Raw genomic sequence first — 21,082 nt, 5'->3', positions numbered from 1 at the left:
ATCTCTGCCTTTCCCTGTGTGTCTCTCATGAATAAATAAATAAAATCTTTAACATAAATAAAATATTTTTTAAAATTTATTTTAAAAAAAGCTCCAAGAGGGCAACTGGGCAGGAGACTCATATGTTCTGATAGTTTCACATCTGGTTTTAAGATGATTTAATTGTGTTGCAAATAGTCCTGAAAATAAAACTGATCTTTTAATTTTGCCAGATAAAGACATGGTTATCTAAGTGCAAAGGATCTTTTCGGTAGGGAGGAAAGAGCACATTTTGGGATCAGGTGACAAAATTGGAAATCGGTAGTTTGGAAAAAGATATTATATCCCTGTTCCAGTTACTGCACTTGAAAATATACTATGGTATATTGAAGTGTCTTTATCATTAGGATGTACACTGAGGTCTAGTATATTCGATTTACTGTCCAATGACTCAGAAAGCAATAAAAAAAATATACATGTATGTGTGTGTTAGAAGGGGTGGACAGAGAGAGCGAGCAGAATAATAAATGGGTTTAAACGGTAACAACAAAAAAACCCTGATAACAGTAGGTAAATTTGGATAAAGGGTATGTGGGTATTCTTTGTACAATTCTTGCAACTTTTTATAAGCATGTTACTATTTCCAAATAGTTTTTAAAAAGAGGATGCTTAAGTTTAAGTTTAGTAGGGAACAGTATGAGACACAGTCTGAGTTTTTCTGCTAGGATTTCTAAATGGCCACGAGCCAGATGTGGCCTGGATTCTACTCTGCAAACACTGTGATTTTCAACCATTCTCACTCCTCTGTCCCATTTGGTTTTGCACAGTGGAGCTGTGCTCTTCCTGACTGCTGCTGCCTTAAAAAGAGCTGGCTAAAGGTAACTGAGGCTTACGGCAAGTGGTGTCCTGGTTCTGGAGAGTCTAAGATTCTTGACGCATCAGCTCCAGTCCCTACTGTTCCACGGTGCAGGAAGGATCCTTTCTTCCTGCCAGGCCCTGCAAGGGGATCACAAGATCAGCTTGTGTCACCTAGCACTTGCTCTTTAGGATGACAAGGCAGTGATGCAGCAGATGTTCTTGGAGTTCTGTGATGAAGCTGAGGCTCATTTCCAGTGGATGCTCTGTTTTAAGCAGTTGGTCTGTGAGAGAGCATGGTGGCACTGTCAGAGCCCTCAGGGTGCTAGGACATGGGGAGCCAGCCCACAGCAAGCTCTCCAAATGGGTCTCTGGAGCCTGGGGCCTCTAGTTTGTGCATCCTTCATGCCCACACCAGTCTGGACTAGTCGGTGTGGTGTCCAGACTGAGGAGGCCACAAACTGGTTGGTGACAAGATAAGAACAGAAGCAGTGTTTAGAAATGTTTATGGCCATCAGTGCCCCAGTGTTTTTATGGTACTTCCCAAAACTCTAAGTTGGCAGCAGAGTGGAAATTTAAAAAGGAATAAAAAGCAAACCTCAAACTGTCCCTCCCCTGGGCCAGGTGGAAGAGAGCTGGTGTGGGGTTCCCCAACCCCCAGGCCTTGGAGAATGACTCTGTTCTGTTGGCTCCCACTGGGTCACCCAGTGGTCACCTTTCTCATGGTCTTTGCCGAAAATCCTTATTATTTTTAGTGTGGAAAAGAAGTCAGGCCTTTTTCTAAAGGATTCAGACAAGCTTTCCAGAGCACTGGATTTAGGGTCAGGAGACATAGGTTGCGGTCCTAGATTTCCTGCACACAGGCTATGTGACTATGGGCCTTGAATGACCCACACATCTGAATGACCTCACATCTTATGTGACCTTGTGATCTGATCCTTCTGAAGAGGAGAACCCAAGTCTTTCTCCCTAATTGCTCCCCTGAGCAGCCGCCTGCCCCACTTCCACAGGCAGCCAAGGCCGATTGGAAATTCAAGGCAGTGAAAAACTAAAGGGGTGCCACAAGAACATAAATCTCTTTGCTGGGAATATAGATTCTCCCCAGATTTGCAGCATCTTCAGAATGAATGACTCTCTGACAATCACCTGGAGTGGGGTGGATTTGAACAAAGGAAACTGGAATGGCAGAGCAGCCATTGGAAACTGCTTTCACCATCTAAGTGAGGGTGATGGGCTAGCATGTGTTCCAGATTCCTCAGGTGGCTGCTTCTCGCTGACTCTGTGCAGCCGCGGTAACTGAAACAGAACTATGTAAATTGTGGCAAGTGATTTTCAAGTATGAGAACCAAATGTACAACTTTTTTTTTTAAGATTTTATTTAATTATTCATGAGAGACACACAGAGAGAGAGAGAGGGAGAAGCAGGCTCCATGCAGGGATCTTGATGTGGGACTCGATCCCAGGTCTCCAGGATCACGCTCTGGGCTGAAGGTGCTGCTAAACCGCTGAGCCACCCTGGCTGCCCCCAAATGTACAACTTTATATGAATGTGGCTTATGCACCACAGCTAATTACCTGGAGCCATAAGTTGGGAGTACATAGGTTTTCAAGCTTGAAGTTGGGCAGTGGGGGTTGTTGGGACCAGAGCTGGCTGGAGGGTTGGAGGATGAAGACACATCAAGGTTTTGTAGGGTCAGGGCACTGTGGATGTGTGCACCGGCTGAGAACTCAGTTGTCCTCGAGCCCAGCAGCCCTAAGGTTCAAAGCATCAACATTTTAAGCTCAGTGAGAGCCTCTCACCTTGGCTGTTCCAGGGCAGAGCAGTCATAGCATCCATGTGCATGAAGAGCCTAGTGTTTGAGTGACAGTTTATTTCAGGGAACGAAAGCTGCGTTTCATGGAATGTTTGCGCCACAAAACATTATTTTTCTTATGATTTTTTTTTTAGATTAGTCATTTAAAAATGTAAAACCATCCTTAACTTGAAGCCAGTACAAAAACAGGCAGTGGATTGGCCCTGGGCTGTGAAGTTTACTGACCCCTATTCTAGTTCATTCTCTCATTTCCCAGGGGAGGAAACAACGTGATCGTGTGCTTTGCTTAACTTATCATGACCAACATCCAAGCTTGGGAGTAGACTACAGCAGTTTTCATTCGGACAGTTGGCTGTTTGATGATCGAAGTAGGAGCCGCGGAAGAAAATCATTCTTCACAAAAACTTATTTTGTATGCATGAATAATATTGTGAAGTATGGCATGCCAGTGGTTCCCGTACTTGAGAATGCACAGGAATCACCCAGAGGGCCTATAAAAACATATACTGCTGGGCCCCACCCCAGTGTAGCTGATTTGGGAGGTCTGGAGGTATTCCCTTCTCAGTTGTAGAAATGAAGAATGTGAGGTTGCCTAAGACTGAGATCAAGCCTCTTGCCCAAGCAGAATAGGTAGTTCATGGTGGGATTTTGAATTCGTGTCTCTGCATGCACATGCAGCAGACACTCATCTGTTCTAGGATCCTCTTAAGTTAGGGGTGAATTTCAGTAGCATACTACAAATGATTTAATGTATACGCTATGTTTTTTTCAAAGTTATTACATATGAAAGCATCCTGATACCATAGATGAAATCACAGGTCCTCTCTTTGGTGTAAATATTATCCATTGGTAGGTAGTTTGTTCATCCTGACACATTTATCCAGCACAGTCTAAATGGCAGGCACCTCACTAAGTGCTGGAGATGGAGAGCTGAATGAGACCCCATTTCTGTCCTTAGGGAACCTGAGTGAGTTCAGTGGGAGTGGCCACGATTATAGTAAGTAGATGGGAACACAGTGGGATGGTTGGGATGATGGGCTGCAGAAAGCTGGGGAGAGGTCAGGGCCCTGTCTTCAGAGCCAGGAGTCGGAGCCGTGTGGACTGGAAGGGCGAGGGAGGAAGTAGCATGGAGGACTCAGAGCCAGGCCATTGGAGATGGTCCCACCCACAACAGAGAGACACCGAGTGAGAAGCCATTTGTGGCTTGGTCATTCTAGCTAGTTGTCTGAGTGTGGGCAAGTGACTAACTTCTGTGCCTGGCTTTTCTCAAGCAAGAAATGATGAAGATGATAGTAATACCTACCCTTTGGTATTGTTAGGAGGATTAAATTGGTTAATGAATGTAAAATGCTTATTACCAGGAATAACAGAGAAGTAAGTGTATATTTTACAGTCAAATATTTGTACCTTATAAGTCTGTATGTTGGTTGAAAAATGCTCTTCATTTCCTTGAGGAGGCCCCCTGTCCCAGTGAATTTTTGGTCTGAGCATTTGAGAACACTTATCAAAGAAGGGCAGGGCAAATCTTTTCTATAACCAGAGTGACCAAACAGAGGGGCTCCAGTCTGAAAACATTCTTGGATAAAGGACATTTGACCACCACCAAAACCGAAACCACAACAATACAAAAACAGAAAGAAAAAACAAACCCCAAAGTAAACTGGTAGGAAGCTCCTGGGTGAAATTACTGAGTGAAACTAAAGCCTCTCATCTAAAAAATGTATATTTATGGGGATATTGGCCACCTCTGGAGGAAGAAGGAGGCGGGCTTGGGGATGAGGACATGGAGGGTTGCCCTGGGTGCTGATACCAGCTTCACAAGTGTTCATTTGATTATTATACCTCATCACTTATTTATACACTGCATATATTTTGTATGTATCACATACAACATAAAAAAATTTAAATATATGTATTCACTTGCTTTCACAGTATTCATAGCAAATGAGTGTCTGAAGCATAGGACCAGAGCTGGCAGCTTGTACCGCTTCTGTTTTGCATAAGATATTTTACCCAGCCCACTCAGCTCTATAAAGTTGTTTTGTATTGCGCCACTTGCTCCATCTTATCCTGAAATCTTGCATATTTAAAAAAAAAAATGTTGGTTCTGATCATGCCTGCGGGGTGTGGCGGGGAGGATCACTGTTGGATCAGTAGAGCTGTGTCCAGGTCCAGTGCACATACCAGCCCCTTCACATCTGATCTGCATCTTGGGTTTTGAAAACCCAGGTGCTAATTCCCATGGTAACCATTACTCCCCCCACCCCGCCTGTAATCCCCGGGGAGCCTTTGCACAGGCCAGCCCTACTGACCCCTCTGCCCCAGCCTGGGCATGGCTGCTCTTCTCCCCTACAGGCCCCACTTCTACTGAGTGGTGGTGGTTGTACACCCACAGGTCTGTAAGGAAATGGGCTCTGCACCTGCAGTCAGGATGGTGAGCCCAGCCTACTGGGCAAGCCCTCGGCACCCTCAAGGGCAGGGGAGCACCAGCTGCCTCATGGAGAGGACTGGCCTCCTGCCCCTGGCCAGCCTGGCCTGGCGATGGCTTCACTGGGTACTGCGACAGCACAGTGCAGATGCCAAGTCTGTCCTGGAGGCATCTGGAAGGGACAGGGTAGCTACCTGTTCCAGAGATGGGGTACATGTAGGCCTTGGGGAAGAAGGTCCAGGTTAGGGATTGAGCTCTGAAATCTGAGGATTCCACCTGTCTCTCCTGCCATGTGCTTTGCAGGCTGTCGGGGGCTCCTTCTCGCGGGGGCGGGGGGGGGGCTGGTGCCCAGAGAGACTCCAAAGCGCACCTGGGGAGGGCAGCCCCACTCTCCTTTAATTCCTTCGTGCCATGTGGAAGAAACGGCTCAAACAAGGGACCCAGACAGAACAAGAAATTAGCTCTCAGAATGACACACTGACAGCTGAACCTTGAAGATAGGAGGGGGTCCCACTCCAGGCCGAGGGACCGTCCAGTGCCAAGAACATATGTGGGAGAGCAGAGGGGCGTCTGGGCCGCTGGAGAGCAGGGTTCCTTGCAGGGCCGAGATAGATCGTCCAAAGGATGAGTCAGGGTGCCCTCATGCACATGAGAAAGCTCTCCAGTGGCTTGGCCCTGATGTCCCTGCCCTTGGCCAGTGCCCACATCCTTCATAGCAGCTCCCTGGCCACCACCCTGTCACCTCACTGCCTTTCTCAACCAATACCTATGCCCTGTAACTGGGACAGAATAGGAAGGCTGCTGAATGGGGGCTTCCCCTCACTCACCCTGCCGGCATTCCCCGCTACGTCTGGGAGGAAGGTCCTGGGCTCTGCTGCGGGTTCCCTCCTGCCTTGGGAAGCCTGGCACCCTTTGCCTTGAGGAATTCTCTTCTCTCCTGCGGGCCTCCTGCCCACCCTCTCAAGCCTCTTCCATCTTCTACCCCCCTCTTGCTTCCTTGCGCTCAGCCAAGCCCCTCTCCAGAACGGTCTCCCCTCTAACATCTTACCATCAGGCTTCCACGACCATCCTGCTGGAAGGGCAGGCCACTTTGGCCAGGTATGTCCACAGCATGTTCCACCACCAAGTAGCATCTCACACAAAGGCCCCCTCTTCCTTCTGGAAATCTTCTCTTCCCTTGAGCTCCAGGTTCTTTTCTCCTGGATTTCCTCTTTCCTTCTGGGCAGCTGTCTCCGTGGCTCCCTGTCCCCTACTAGCCTGTAAATGTGGCTGATCCCTGAGGCCCTGTCCTGACCCTGTTTCCTCTCACTGTGGCAGACATGCATAGCCAATAGCTTATAGGGAACATATATTTTGGGGGGAACATATATTTTTGATATTTATTTATTTATTTATTTATTTATTTATTTAAGACAGAGAAATATTTCAAAAACAAGCACTGGGAGGAGCAGAAGAAGAGGGACAAGCTGACTGCCTCTGAGCATGGAGTCTGACTCAGAGCTCCATCACAAGACTATGAAATCATGAGGAGCTTAAACCAAGAGTCGGATGCTTAACTGACTAAGCTACCTAGGTGCCCCCAACAATACCTGTATTATTAACAGGCTTAAAAAGCTCTTCCAAGCTTTCCTGGGTGAATCTTGCTTTGCATTCAATGGCCTCACCTCTCAGCAGGTTTAGCTGGCACAACCAGATGTCCAGCCAGACCTGTCCTAGGCACCAGGCCACAAAACTGCTCAGTTCTTCCCCCTAACCCCAGAACTTCTGTCCCAGGCCTGTCCCTTCTCCCATCTTCTCCTTCCTGGTGAAGGGCACCATTGCCCTGGAGGGCAAGATCCACATCTGTAAGTTCGGCTACAAAGCTTGGCTGGGGCCCGCATCACCTCTGTGAGCATCCTGCTGACTGTCTAGCCGGACCGCCCAGGTTTCAGTTAGCAGACAGCATTGCCTTTGCAGCACCCCTTCTCCTGTGGGGAACCCCTGTCCCGCCCCTTCCAGACAACACCAATTCCTCTTTCACATCCTGACTTGCCAGTTCAGTGGCCCCAACCAGCCATTTACCCTGTCTGTGCCTGGGCTTCCCTGGTTCTCAAAGTGAGAGTAAGACTAGTTCTTGCCTTGTGGGGTGGTTGTCTGCACTTAGAGCAGTGCCTGGCACACAGCGTTCCGGAGATGTGGTCTGTTTCCTTGGTAGGTGCCAGCCTCCTGGACCCCGCACCTGCCCAGTGCCCCCTGGCTTTCCTGCTTTTACCTGGTCCAGTTTCAGGGTCCTACCATTTCCTTTTCCAGCTGTTTTCTCCCTAATTGGCTGGAAGTCCCCCTCACGCCCCCCATCCCCAAAGGCAAGGACCAGTTGTAATTCCTGATGTATTCCAAGTATCTACCGTATAGTACTTGACCCATGAAGGAGAGGTGCTCACCAAGGGTTAACCGTTTGGTTGGCTGAATTAACTCAATGAATAAACCATCTATTAACAATAGTTAAGAACACCTGTGCACTGTTGCCATGTGCCTCTGGGCTGGACAGCTTCTTGGATGACTTTGTGCAAGTTAATTGAACCTCCCAGCTTCTCATCTATAAAATGGGATGCTAGCACCCACCTTTTAATTAGATAACCTATACAGAGGACTCAGCACAGGGCTCAGTAAATATTAGCTGCTCGCAGTGGCGGTAGTTGCAGCTGTGGTCGGCTGAGCACACAAATTTAGAAGGACAAAAATGAGAGCAAAAAGGAGCATGGAAAATGAAGGATGACATTAGTGTCATAGGACACCCCAAGATATCTCTTCTAACCGACAGTAATGAAACATCCAAGAACAGAGCATGCGTAGGGTTTGCAGTGTTTGGGGAAGGCTGTTCCAAAAAATAGCTTGTTAATTAAAAAGAAGAAAAGAAAAATGTCTTCCCAATATAAATAAAAGGCCTCAAGAGAGCGGCTGTTGAAATCAATTTCCTTAACCAAGTCCCTTTTATCTAAAATCTGGGTTTCTTTCTTTGTTTCTGTCTTTTAACAAATGTGGCTTTGGGTTTGTTGTTTTTACCTTTTCTGAGCTTGTGATTGACTTTGTTGCTGCACGTGGAGCGACATAATAGACAGTGACAAACAAGGAGGGAGCATGTCTTGTAAAGGGAGAAAAGCTCCCCAAGATAGACTGCCCAGAGTGTTCAGGTTAGTTCCGGCTGTGAAGCTAGGGGTGGCAGGGGAGGCAGGGCTCTCCTGAGGTCCTTACTCCTTATGCCCGGGTGGTGCTCTGCTGGATGACACCCAGGGACTTGATTCAGCCAGTCTGGGTGGGGCCTGGGTGCACTCTGGTAATCACCACAGGGATCTGAAGCCTTCAGTTTGCAGAACATTGCCAAGAGACCCTCATCATTTTAGGGGCTCCAAGGGAGGAGAGTCTAGGCAGGAACTGGCTCCATTTCTGGCTGTAAGCCCATGTGGACATTTTGTGCTGAGAGAGCAGGTTTTGGCTCAGCCCATAGCTCTGGACCAGGCATCCACCTCTTTCCAGGAGCCCAGAAACACATACTAAAGCCATCAGTCCATAGGACTGTGATCCCATTTGATCAAAGCACAGGGCAAGGGACCACATGGAGAAAGGCCACTCCTGGCACCTTGTTACCTTGAAGCCTTAATGGGGTCATCTATTTATCACATGTTTCTGTTGCATTTGTTTCCAGCAAGCGTGAAGCCAATGGGCTACTACCTGGCTAGAGCTCTTAGCCTGTGGCCATCTCCACACCGAGGACTTGATTGAAGAGGGAAAGCCACCCAAGGATTTAGACAGCTCCACTGCTAATGATGATGATTTTGGCCAGTCTGATTCAAATATCCATGTGTTAGGTTGTCTGCTTCTCAAGGAAAAAGGCTCTTCTCAACTCTGCATCTTCTAGAGGACCCGATCCAATGCTGACAGCACAGTACCCACTCAGATGAGTGGTGGCTGCCTGCATCTGTCCGAGGGTCAGCCCGGGCAGATGCCCCTGCCCCATGCCCTCCAAGCCCACTGGCTGGGCTTCTCTGCTGCCCTGGGATGTCCTTTCCCCTCCCTGCTGTGCTCTGTCCTGGAGGTGGTGCAGGAAAAGTGTTCGGTCTGACACCTGTGGGGTGGTTTTGAGACCGCTCTCAGGAAAAACTGTCCCCATGTGACAGTGTGATGGGTGGTGGTGGGGACAGAGGAGGCTTCCCAAAGCTACAGTGCCCTGGCTTCACCGAGATCAGAAGCAGGGCCCCAGGGGCAAGGAAGCATTACGGTGCCGAAGGAGGGAGCGCTCGAACTCGGGTGGTAGATCCTTGTGTTCGGTTCTGTCCCACTGTGATCCGGGGTCCCTGACCCTGGCCCTGGCCGGCCACACACACAAGTGGAAGAACAAAGCCATGCCCTTGCTCTTTCTCCAAACCCAGCAGGAGGCAGGAGGCCAGGGGGCGGGGCCAGGGCCGGTGGGCGGGGCCAGGGCCGGTGGGCGGGGCCAGGGCCAGGGGGCGGGGCAGCCGGTCTGAGCGCGTGCCCTGCTGCCTGGGCACCTGCCGCGCTCTGGGTCTCCCGCTCCTCGCACTTGCGGCTGTCGGAGGTAGCAGGAGGCCTGGCGTGCTTGAAAAGCGGGAGCCCGCGGTGCGTGAGGAGGAGGAGACCTGGGTGGGGACCCCAGCGGCGGCAAGTGTGCCTTCGGGGGCAGCTTGAACAAGTTGGGAAGGGCGGGCAGGGCCTGGGGTCGATGCCGTCTCGGAAATGGACGGGGTTGCAGGTAGCACGAGAATCTGGGCGGGCGGGAGTTAATACTAGAAGATCATTAGGTTTCCCAGATGCAGTTTGGCCTGCCCGCAGGTGCCGGCTCCCTATTATGTGGGGAGAGGAGCGCGCCCACCCCAGGCCCAGTCTCTGCCTTGGCGGTGCTTGGTTGTGCCGGGAGCGCTGCAAGCGCGGCCGGAAGGCTTCACTGCCGAAGGCCCAGCCCCAGCGTCTGGAGGTCCCCTCGGGGCCTTGGGCCCAGTGAGTGTTGCATGGGTAGCCTGGAGTTTGAAATACATCTCAGCTTTTAAAATCCTTTCTGTGTGAAAATAGGGATGCCTGGGTGGCTCAGTGGTGAAGTGTGTGCCCTCGGCTCAGGTCATGATCTCAGGGTCCTGGGATCCAGCCCCCTATTGGGCTCCCTACTCAGCCGGGAGTCGGCCTCTCCCTCTGCGTGCCCCACCACCCGCTCATGCTCTCTCTCTCTCCCTCTTGCTCACTCACTCAAATAAATAAAATCTTTTAAAAAAACAAGAAAATACAAGTTAATTTTACCAACGGTGCCTTTGGTCAGTGAGGAAGGGTGCCTGACACATTCAACTTCTTTCCAGAACAGTTCTGGGTAGTTGTGCAACTCTAAATTTAATCCAAAGCCTACATTTCCAGGGGTGAGTGTGCTGTAGGAAGCCGTCTGTGGACAAATGAGGATAATAGTTTGAGCGAATTAGCAAGTCTGGAGAGGAGGGCCCATCAGCAGAATGACAAATTTAGGATCTTTAAAGACATCTGGTCAGCGATGCCGGAGCTCATGATTGACTGAGTGATTAATAATGGAAACCCCTTAGTTCAGTGTTTCTGCTATCCCTCGCCCACTTCCCCAGCCAGGGCGGGCTGTCTGCTCCAGCCTGCCAGAGACGTTTCCAGCTGAACAATGGAGCCATTGAGGCCCCTAGTCCTCCACCTCTGTGAGCTTAAGGTTTCAGTTGTCTTCTTCTTATCCAGCTTATCTGTGTGTTTCCTATTTGACAAGTCATGGAGAAAGCTCCTGATTCCCTTTCACGTCTGATGCGATTCCATTCGGTGTCATCAATGCTGCATTCAAAGAGCCTCCAGCCAGCCAGAGCCTCACATCTCAGGGTCACGTGGATTTAGGGCTCCTGGCTCACTATCCAGAGCTGCCCGCAGACACAGACAGCAGTGGAGCACATTGAAGGCCTTAGGTTGGCCATTGTCTCCCTTGCTCTCTAAAGCTTGTTGCCCCCATGTGTCGGGATCCATCCCTAACTCTGTGGTGGATTTCTCTGCAGGCTAAAGCAGCTGGACAAGCACAGCCAGGCCACGGCCCAGCAGCTGGTACAGCTTCTCAACAAGCAGAACCAGCTTCTGCTGGAGAGACAGAGTCTGTCAGAAGAGGTGGGGCGTCTGAGATCCCAGGTACTGTGTAAACCTAATGCAGGGGTGGGGATCTTCAGGGCCAGCTCACCTACCAGGGAACCCAGCAGGGGTCTGCATATGGGTCTTATTCTTGTTCCTTTTTTCAGAGCTGTATCTTCGCAGGTGAAACCCCCAAGTGATCACGTGGCTCAGCTAGTAAGCCGGCAGGGGGATCCTGAAGACAGTGCTGGGCATTGTGGGGGACATGGGTTGCGTGGGCCACCAGCCTGCTGTCTTTAGGGAGCTAAAGTTTGTGTGCAAGAACAACCCACGATCGAACAGGCCACGCTGAGTGCTGAGCTGTGTGTGGGCACGGTTCCCTCGTGGCACAGCCAGTGGAAAGATGAGGAGGGCTGTAGTGGTGAGCAGGCTTTCTGCAGGAGGCAGACTCAGAACTGCCACCCAGGATGTGTATGGTTTGAATTGGTTAAGGAAAGAGGTGCTGCCAGTTGGGGGAGCCACTGTGAGTGGAATGCAGAGGTCTTGTCTGAAGTCAGCTGTGGGATAACCGAGCTGAGCTTCCGAGTGCTTGTGGAAGGTCTGGCAGCACTGCACGGACTCTTGTTACCCTTGAACGAGCCCACAAGATGGATTATTGTCTCCACTTTGCAGATAGGGAAACTGAGGCACAAACAGCCTGTACAGCTAGCAAGTAGGGACACTACCAGTGGCACCTAAGTCTGATGCAACAGCCCAGGCCTTCACCATTGAGGTTCTATCTGGGGCTGCCAGAAGAGGTAATGGAGGAAAGAGAATATCCAGGGGAGTCTGGAGTGTGCAGTGAGACTTCTTTCCCCAAAGTTGCTTCTCTTCCTGTCAGAGAAGCTGTACTTTGTGCCCCATCAAGCAGTTGTCAGGATAATGGGATGGTCCAGGGCCTGGCCATGGTCTCCGCTTTGGATTAGGATGGCACCCAGATGCCTTGTGAGCACCTGGGGATGCCACACAGCGAGTGCTTGGAATGATTAATGGGAAAAATGACTCTTGAAATGAAAAGGATGGGAAACTGTCTCTCATTCTTTCAAATGTGCCAAACGGATACTGGGGAGCTGCTGTCCTCTGAGTGAATTTTCATATTCAGTGAACCAAATCCCCCACCATATACTACTCATTTTTCCATGTATAGTAAGAGGATGCTCCCAGAGCCAGTCACTGAATTAAGGCCTGGGGTTGGGGACCCACCTATACTCTGCGCCCTGGTGATACTCACGCCACGCAGCACAGTCATCCGGCAGGCTTGTAAATGGGCAATCTTGAGGAACATGGATTCCGGGGCCTGTGTTCACACAGGCCAGGAATCTGCATTTTAACAAGCTGGTTGGATAATTCTGAGGGACATGGAGGTTTAAGAACCTCTGAAATATTTGGAGGCAGAAAGAGTGGAGCATGATTCCAGACTGTTCCGCTGTTGTGAGGCTCGGAATAAGTCAACTGAAGTCTAACCCCAAGGGATACTGGAATTGTCATGAGTATAGCCCTCAGGTGCTGCGCAGAATCACTTGTACATGGTAGGCCCAGGAAATGTCAGGGCTTTCCCTTGCCTCTCCCTGCCCAAGACCCGAGGAGGCCCAGCAGAAGCGCGAGAAGGCAGAGGCCTCTGGGGCCAGCAGCACTGTGCCCACTGCTCCCCTGCTCTTCTTCGACGCCCTCAGGCCCCTCCCATGGCCCCTGTGGGGCCGACGCGGGCCACACTCTAAATGCCTGGGCAGGTCCTACAGGAGGCCCTGGTGGTCCCTGCCAAGGATTGGGGGCCACCGGACCACCGGCTCTCTAGGCAGGTGACTGGGCTCCTGTCACATGTGGTGGAACAGAGGCTCATAGCATGAGCAAATCCTTTGGCTCTAGGAGCCAAGAACCACTTCAGAATGACTTGTGGGGAGTCTTCTGTACGGGCTCCGAGCACATGGCAGTTTCCTGTCCATTCTGGACCAGATCATTATCATGTAGGGTTTCCCTTTTAACTCCCCATCTGCCTACCTTACAATCACTCAGATCTTAACATGGACCATCAATGCTTAGAAACCTCTTCCAGGGCTTTAAAAACTTGATAATTGCCAAATGGATTGCGAAATTTTCATAAAATGCATTAAAAAAAAAAACCCAAAACCTCAAAAAATCCTTAGAAAAATGAGCAGGTCTTTCTTCTCTTGCCTGAAGCAACAGAGATGATTTGACCATCCTGAGTTATCTGATACCAGCCCATCTGGCTCATCTCTAAAGGGATCTTTCAGATTCAAATAGTACATTTGGAGTTATTTTAATATGAACACGACAAAAGAAATTTCATAGAGGGACTGTTGGCTTTCAATAGCAAATACTACTGTTCAAAGGAGAGGCAGGGATCCAGTTTTGCAAGTTCTCTGCTGAATATCTAAACCACAGCCCTGCTCTTTCTACCCAAGTGTGGTGTTACACCTGCTTTGGCCATGGAATACCCTGGAACTGAGACTTTAGCTTCCAGCCCCTGAAGTGAACAAGGCCACTGTGCGCCCTTAGCAGGGATGTCAGAGGACACTGCCTGCTGCAAGCTCCCAAGTGATCAACTGTGCTCCCTGTTTTCCTGGAGGGACACTGGTTCATCTCTGCCTAGGGATGGCTTCCGTTTTCTCAGTCTGGGTGGATTAGGCATAATGACTTAATTGTGTATGTCAAACTATATGTCTCTCTGCCCACCCACCACCCAACAGAAAGTGGAGATTTCCTGGCCTGGGCAGCTGCTCTGCGGCTGAGTCCCATGCCTCTGGTTTGCTCCTGTGTCCTGAGTCCTGGGCCCTGGAGCAGATGACAGACCTCGGGTTGGCTTGTGGTTTCTGACAGGAAGCAGCTATGTCTATTCAGAAGGCTTATTATTCTAAATGGTTTCTGCTTAAATTCTGAAAGGCACACAACAGCATGTCTGGCAGAGGGAGATGGTCATCGTTGTAACTGGGCCACAGTGACATTTTTAACCATGAGGATTCCCGGCTTGGCCTCACATTGCTCTCGTGCAGGGAGCCAGTCAGGTGCATGGTGCAGGGTGCCCACCACTCATCAGGGCTTCTTGTCTGACTTATTATATGTGTGACTGGAAACTGGCCTTGTCACTCTCCTACCTCATGCTGCAGACAGGTGACTTCCAGAAAATGGCTTTTAAAACGTCCTCCGATGGCTCTGCTGGTCACTGTGGAGAAACAGAAGAGCCTGAAGACACCCACCCAGGCTGACTGCAAACACAGTCCCCCAGGCCGTCCCCGGGCACAGCAGGCAGCTCTTTCACAGGCAGGGCTGGGCACTTGCCCTGTCACCTCTTCTTGGGGGGACAGAGAGACTCTGGCCATGGTGGCATGGGGCTGGTGTCCGAGGCGACAGGAGTGCAGGCAGGGCCTGGCAGCTGGCAGCAGGGGTGCTGCTCTGAACGACCCAGCACCCTGGGGCTCTAACATCTGGCCAGGAAGGGAGGTGCCAGCTGCTGAGGAAATCAGCCTTTTCTTGGGGAGAAAAGCATCTGAGAGATGGGAAGGAACAGAAATTGGCCATTTCGAGGATGGCTTTATACAGCTGAGACTTTGCCTGTGTACTGCTACTCACTGGGCGATGACTCGGGGTTCAGCAGATTGGCATTTGGTGATAGCCACCTTCTCCACAGGCCTGGGGCTCTGTGGTCAGTGCTCCGTCTGGGGAGGGGCTCCCTTTCCTCCCTGAGGAGGAAACATTTCTACAGGCAGGAAGCAGCTCCAGAGGCTGACTTATCAGTGATGAATCAGTTGGCCCTGTGACTTTTGAGCATTCTTGGCAGTGAATGGACTTTCTAATTTGATTCAAACTCCTGCGTGGATCCAGCAACCATATGTGATTATATTCAAAATCATGGACATTATCTCATTACTCTGAAGGGCCCGTGCAAGAGAGCCCAAATGAGCACAAGAAATGGGCACAGAGGAGCAGGGAAGGCAGGACCCATTTGTGACCTGAAGCTTCAGAAATGCCAACTCACGTGAGGGCCACCAGGCAGGGGTCCTGCTGAGGAGAGGGCGCCAGCAGCTCCTCCAGGGTGGGCCCTGGAGGTGTACACAGGTTTGCAGGGGTCCTTCCTGTGCCCTGGGGGCCTCGCCCGGCCCCCGTGGGCGCTTCCACGAAGTTAGCTACCTGCAGGACAGATGGTGCTTGAATAGAACAGCAAATACACTGAATAAAATAAATTAGAAAGCCTCCTCCTGAACCAAGATTTTTTGGAAAGAATTCTAAATAGATGAAAACAAACAATTTGATTTCAACCAAATTGTTGTTTTTTTGTTTTTATCCTGATTTTCACCCGAATTGTCAGTCTCAAAAATAAACACTGATACATTCCCAGAAAATATTTTTCAAATAAAAACTGACTCTGTTAAAGTTTGCCCTGATTCTTTCAAAACTGTGTACAAGACACTGTCAACCAAAGTGACTTGCATATTTTTTTAAATACACTTGAACATATGCAGCTAAAATGTCATTAACTCCCTGCTGCCTGAATGTTTTTAAAGAGTGACATGAGACCCCTGGTGCTGCGTTTCTAACATAAGGGTCTCATGACCCTCAGACTAACTTCCCTGAGCAACTCAAATAGCATAGTTTAACTTTTTTTTTTTCCCTCTTCATGGAAGGCCCTGTGTGTAATTAATATTGAAAAGCACATACGGCTCTATTGAAGCCACACTTGCTCTCCCGTTAACAGTTCACTTTGTCCAAGAGTGAATAATTTCAGAATGAGACTCATGGAAGAAAAATAAATGGGATTTTCTGTTGCTTCAGATACATACTTGCTGCACTTATTGCTTCCTGAGTCAGACATTACATTTTGCAATATAAATTCACAATCAAGATTTTAAAGGGAGCTAAATATTTTAATCCAATTAGACAAGTGAACAAAACACTGAATATTGCATGGAGTGTAGAGAAGTGGTTCTTGCCTTTAAAAGACTGTGATTCCGTCACATTACAACCCCAAATGTCAGTGTTGTCTTTATTCTTAACGCTTTCAAACATGAGGCAGCCAGAGGCTCCTCTCTCTGCTGTTGGTGACACTGTCTGTCCTTTGGGAATTCTTAAAAAATCTATTTACCATGGAAACATGGTCCCTATAAAACGCAGACACCTGCCCATGTGCAGAGAAAGTTCGCAGGACTCGCGGGATTCCAGAAAGCTGGAAGACTACACAGCCGCATGGCACGAGGTGTAGGACTCTTGTGTCTGCAGAGCTCTGGGGAGGAGCGGCGTCCTGGCACTCCGACCCGGGCCCTGGGCGCACAGGCCTCCCGCCTCCCCGCGGGGCTGAGGGTCCCCGGTCCAGCCGCAGCTTGTTTTCCAGAAAGCTGAGGAATCATTGGCCTGCCTTCGTTCTGCAAGGCTTTCCTGCCTCTACCTTTCCTTTCTCTGGCTTCTATGGCCCCTTCCCTCTTGGGGAGCCCAGAGGCAGGGAGCCAGGCCCATGGTCCCCGTGGTCTAGGGCACCCGGGGCCCTGACCTGTGGTCATCAGAGGCCGGGCCGGGCAGCCCGAGGGGAGAAGGGATCCCCGGGTGTGCCAACAGCTGGATTCCAGGAAGGTCAGGAGCATGTGGGTCACTCCCCTGGGCGCAAGGCAGGCCTCCCTCTACTGACTTGGGGGCACCCGCCGTGTGCCTTGCGGCATCTGGCACGTCTCAGTCCCCCCTACAGGCCACATTACGTGAAGTCTGCAGAGGACTGGTAAGGACAGCTTCCTCCAGAGCCAGTCGGTGACCACTCAGTCCACGAGGCCCGTGTATGCAGCTGCCCTTCGGGCTCTGGCCTTCCAGATCACCCTTGGTGGCTTGTGTGCTCTTTCGCATGAAAGAGCCAGGATTTGGAGGTCGCACTGCCGGGGTTCAGATCTCCACTCTGTACCACTCCTGGCAAATTGTGTAGCTTTCCTATCACTCAGGTCCTGGTCAAAATTGAACCCCAAACCCAAAGAAAAACCCTTAAAACTAAAACAAAACCCCAAAACAACAACAACAAAAACACAAAAAAACAAACCCTTAAAACTAGAGCCAGCCTCCCTCAAGAGGGACCCCCGCATGACCCTGCCTCCAGCACAGGTGACCATGAGGCTGGCCGGTTGGCGGGGAGATCATGGGCGTCAAGGGGCCACTGCATCAGTCATTTGATGTCCTTTCCCAGCAGGCAGGACAAATGAGGCCTAGAGATGAAGCGAGCAAAACTGGAAAGTGAATGGCAGGGAGGTGAACTTCTTCACAACGTGGTGTTCAGTCCCCCGGGGCGCGGGCTGTGTGGACGGGTGGGCGTCCACCTGTGCTCTCGGAGCAGCCAGCTCAGGCTCCCCGACAGTCGGTTCTGGTGGCTTCCCCGGAGCTCTGCTCCCTCGGGACAAGCTTCAGAAGCCCCAGCAGAGGTGGGGGCCGGACTCTTGTTTCTGGTTAAAAATAGAGGCTTTCTGGCCAGAGGCACAGGAACAGGGCCGTTTTTTGACCTGGCCACACAGAGACAGGAAATGTGCAGATGAGCAAGGTGGTGGGGGTCCCGGCTCTGGGGGGACCAGTGCGTGGGGGTCCGCAGAGAGGAGCCGCGGGCGGTGGGAATGCGGGTGAGGCTGAGGCTGAGCACGCGGGGCCAGGCCAGGCCAGGCGGTAGCGGCCGCCCCGGGGGCAGAGGGCTCAGCGGACCGCAGTGTGTTGGCTGGGGCGCAGTTCGCAGCACCCGCGGAGACTCCGTTTTTCGACTCCGAATTTCAAGTCAAACCCCAGGAAGAGACCCAGAAGTGAGGGTTTGTGGAGAGAGGGCTGTTGGGGCGGAGCAGCGGGCGCTAGGAGGGGCGCCTTTCTGGCGTGGGGAGCCTCTCAGACGGGCCGCGGGCCCCGGGGCCTTCCTGCCGGACGGTGGCGCCCGCTTGGCTCCCGGGCCGGGCAGCTGGCCCCGAAGCTCCGGCAACACGAGACCCCCAACCGCGGCGTGGCGCGGGGGAGCGGCCCCGACGGCCCTGGCATCACCGCCAAGCCCAGGGTCAGGCCGGCAGGGAGCGCAGGCTGGGGCTGCGGGGCTCGCACCTGCACGCCCGGGCCGGGCCCCCCCGGGGAGGGGGAGGGGGAGGGGGAGGGGGAGGGGGAGGGGGAGGGGGAGGCGGCGGCCCGACCGCAGGCCCCACGCACCCGGCAGAGGCCCGCGCCCTCACGCTCGGGGTACAGTCTGAGACGCCTCTGGACCTCACCTCTGCCCTGTGCGGGGCCCGGGGGCGGGGGGCTTCTACCTGGGGTCCGGTCCCATCCTCCTCTTGCGTGTCCCGTTTCTGCGTCTCCTCGGCCTCCGCACGCGCATCCGCGGGTTCTCACGTGCGCGGCCCCTGCGCCCTGGTTGCCTTCCCGGGAACTCACAGATCCGGGCACCAGGGAGAGGCGGGAGAGGCCTGCCCGGATGTAAACATTACCTTTCTGCATTTTTCAAAAGAGGCAACAGACTGAATTCCCTGTTTCTCTTGCGTGAATTCTGATCTCTCCCTCACTGTCCTGTGTTGGAAATCCTCGAGTAATCGTAGCTTAGCCTGGGTTCCCAGAGGGCCCGGCCCCCCTGCCGATTCTAGCTCAGGAATCTGCATTGGGGTGTGTGCAAAGGCCCATGCATCTTTCTGGAAGATGGTTGCGAGCCAGCCAGAGGGGACTGCGCACCAACTTACGACCTCCCGCTCCTCGAGGGCAAGGACTGCGCCTTATTCATCTTCCCACGTGGTACAGGGTAGGTAGACAGTAGGGGCCTTGTGTGGAGTGCAGCTGTTTGCAGTGGTTTCTGGCACCGCTTCTGGCCGTGGCTTGAGCTAACCTGAGCAGCCACATGGGCCAAGGCAGACAATGGTATTCTCAACTCCACTGATCTGTCACTCCTTCAACGCAGTTTTCACGACCTAGTCCTGAAACATTTATTCTTGTTTATTTTTCTATTTTTATTTTTTAAAAGAATTTATTTATTTGAGAGAGATAGTGAGCACAAGCCGGGAGAGGGGCAAAGAGGGAGAAGCAACTCCCCGCTGAGCAGAGAGCCTGATGTGGGGCTTGATCCCAAGACCTGAGATCGTGACCAGTCGAAGTAGATGGTTCGGCTCCTGAGAGCCCCCCCAGGCGCCCCAGATTTATTCCTGTTTAAAATGAAGAGGCCAGATACACAAAATTCCCTCTTCCAGCATGCAGGAGGTGGTTTCCATGTGAAAAAAATGCCTTTATAGATGTTATAATAAAGTGACTCTAAAAATTTGGGAGGTTTTAGCTCGTTTTGATTTCACTAGGAATTTCTGAGAGACACACGGCCTACATCCTGTTTTTGTTCTAGCTTCAGCAGCTGTAATCTGTAAACACACCCTGGCATGGATCGAGGTCTGCTTCCCAGGACAGGGAAGTGGTGGCTCACCAGCCTTGCCCTGTCACTGGACTGCCCTTCCTCAAGAGGCAGACACACGTCTGGAGTCCAGGTGGTTTTTAGATTTAAAGCCTTTAAACAAAATAGTTCACTTCACCCTTCTATCTGACAAGGCCTTTGATCCATGGTTGGGGGGAGCACAAGCTTTTCCTGCGTCTGCTTACATACACTCTCTGCATTTTTAGCAAGAGTTGTTTTTCTCTGTAAACATGGAAGGGGTACCTCTCAACCAGCAGAAGACAAATCACAGGGAAGAACAGGATCTATTTAAATTCACTTTTTATTTTCATTTTTTTTTTCCAGTTACCCAGCATGCAACAATCTGATTGCTGACCTGGACGAAACAGAGTGAAAGAAATGGTTTACAAAGAGATATTTACATTCATCTGATTTGTTCGTGAGATGCCACAACGCACCACGACCTTGCCAGCGGCCAGAGCCTTGGAGGGCAGCGGGCTGCTGGGTCCGCTCCCTGTCCACTGCCTGGAGACACCTGCGAGCCGGGCGGGCTGCAGCTCAGCTCTGGTGCCAGACAAGGAGCCCTCCTGCAGGATGTTTCCAGAAATGGCTTGAAGTGATTATGTTTTTAGATATGCTCATTTGTAATGCTGTTACACATATGGATTTCAATAAATGAACTTTTTAAAGACCTGAATTGTAATGTTTCCTTTTTACCTTGTAGTGATGAATGAAACACACCAAAAAGGCACATATTTTAACTAGGCCAAAGGGTACGAAGGACCAGACTTTCTTCCTGCCATTCACGTTTCCTTCCCTCTTCAGGAGCTAGGGATCATCCTCCCACTGCTTATGCTTTGAATCAACATCTCGGAAGTCTCCCATTATTTATCATCCTGCTACTCTTTGCACAGTCAGGAGGCATCAGGAAGCACTCTGTATCCTGTCCACTGTTCACAACGAAAACAGACAAGAAAGTGTCTTTGGCTTGGTGGTCGGGTCTCTTCTCCAATGTGCGGTATCTGAGAGAAGCCTACAAATGTACTTCGTGGAATTACAAAATTGACTTCGAGGTCTAGCAGGTATCTGTACACAGATCATTAGTTAAGAGAGTATTTCTACTACACACAGTTAAGCCCTCAGATGCTTAAAAGTAATAGAAACGGGCACTGAAAGTGTCGTGTTGTCTCTGAGAAGGACAGTGAAGCAGTAAAGGCAAGGCTGCGGGCGGAGGCCCAGACCTCAGGCAGGTCTCCTGGCGAGCCGGCAGGCATGAGGCCTCCCGCCCCCCTCCGCCCTCCCCGGCCCCCCTCCCTGGGCCCCCTGTGGCCTCTCGGGAAGGGCCGCGATTAGGCTTTGGAGGCGCTGGGATGATACACACGCAAAGACCTGTTCTCAAGTCTCTGGAGCATGGAAAAGGTTCCAGCCTGAGAGAGCAGAACTTCTATCTGGACTCAGTGTTTGATTTGCTCTAACGCGCTAGACATC

General features: G+C 51.2%; 1 protein-coding gene across 6 annotated transcripts in view; it reads left to right on the top strand.

Moving 5' to 3' along the window:
- Window positions 1–20,291, top strand: part of SDCCAG8 (SHH signaling and ciliogenesis regulator SDCCAG8) — a 241,883-nt gene extending 221,592 nt beyond the window's left edge. For all 6 annotated transcript variants that reach the window (XM_041751159.1, XM_041751175.1, XM_041751144.1 and 3 more), the window contains 2 exons: window positions 11,115–11,241; window positions 19,940–20,291. In XM_041751159.1, coding sequence (XP_041607093.1) covers window positions 11,115–11,241; window positions 19,940–19,969 — 157 coding nt within the window. In that variant the 3' untranslated portion in view covers window positions 19,970–20,291. The remainder of the gene's footprint in view (window positions 1–11,114; window positions 11,242–19,939) is intronic.
- Window positions 20,292–21,082: the final 791 nt, after the last annotated feature.

Source organism: Vulpes lagopus, chromosome 1 (genome assembly GCF_018345385.1).
Source record: "Vulpes lagopus strain Blue_001 chromosome 1, ASM1834538v1, whole genome shotgun sequence".
Taxonomy (NCBI): Eukaryota; Metazoa; Chordata; class Mammalia; order Carnivora; family Canidae; genus Vulpes; species Vulpes lagopus.
This window is presented reverse-complemented; position numbering and strand designations above follow the sequence as displayed.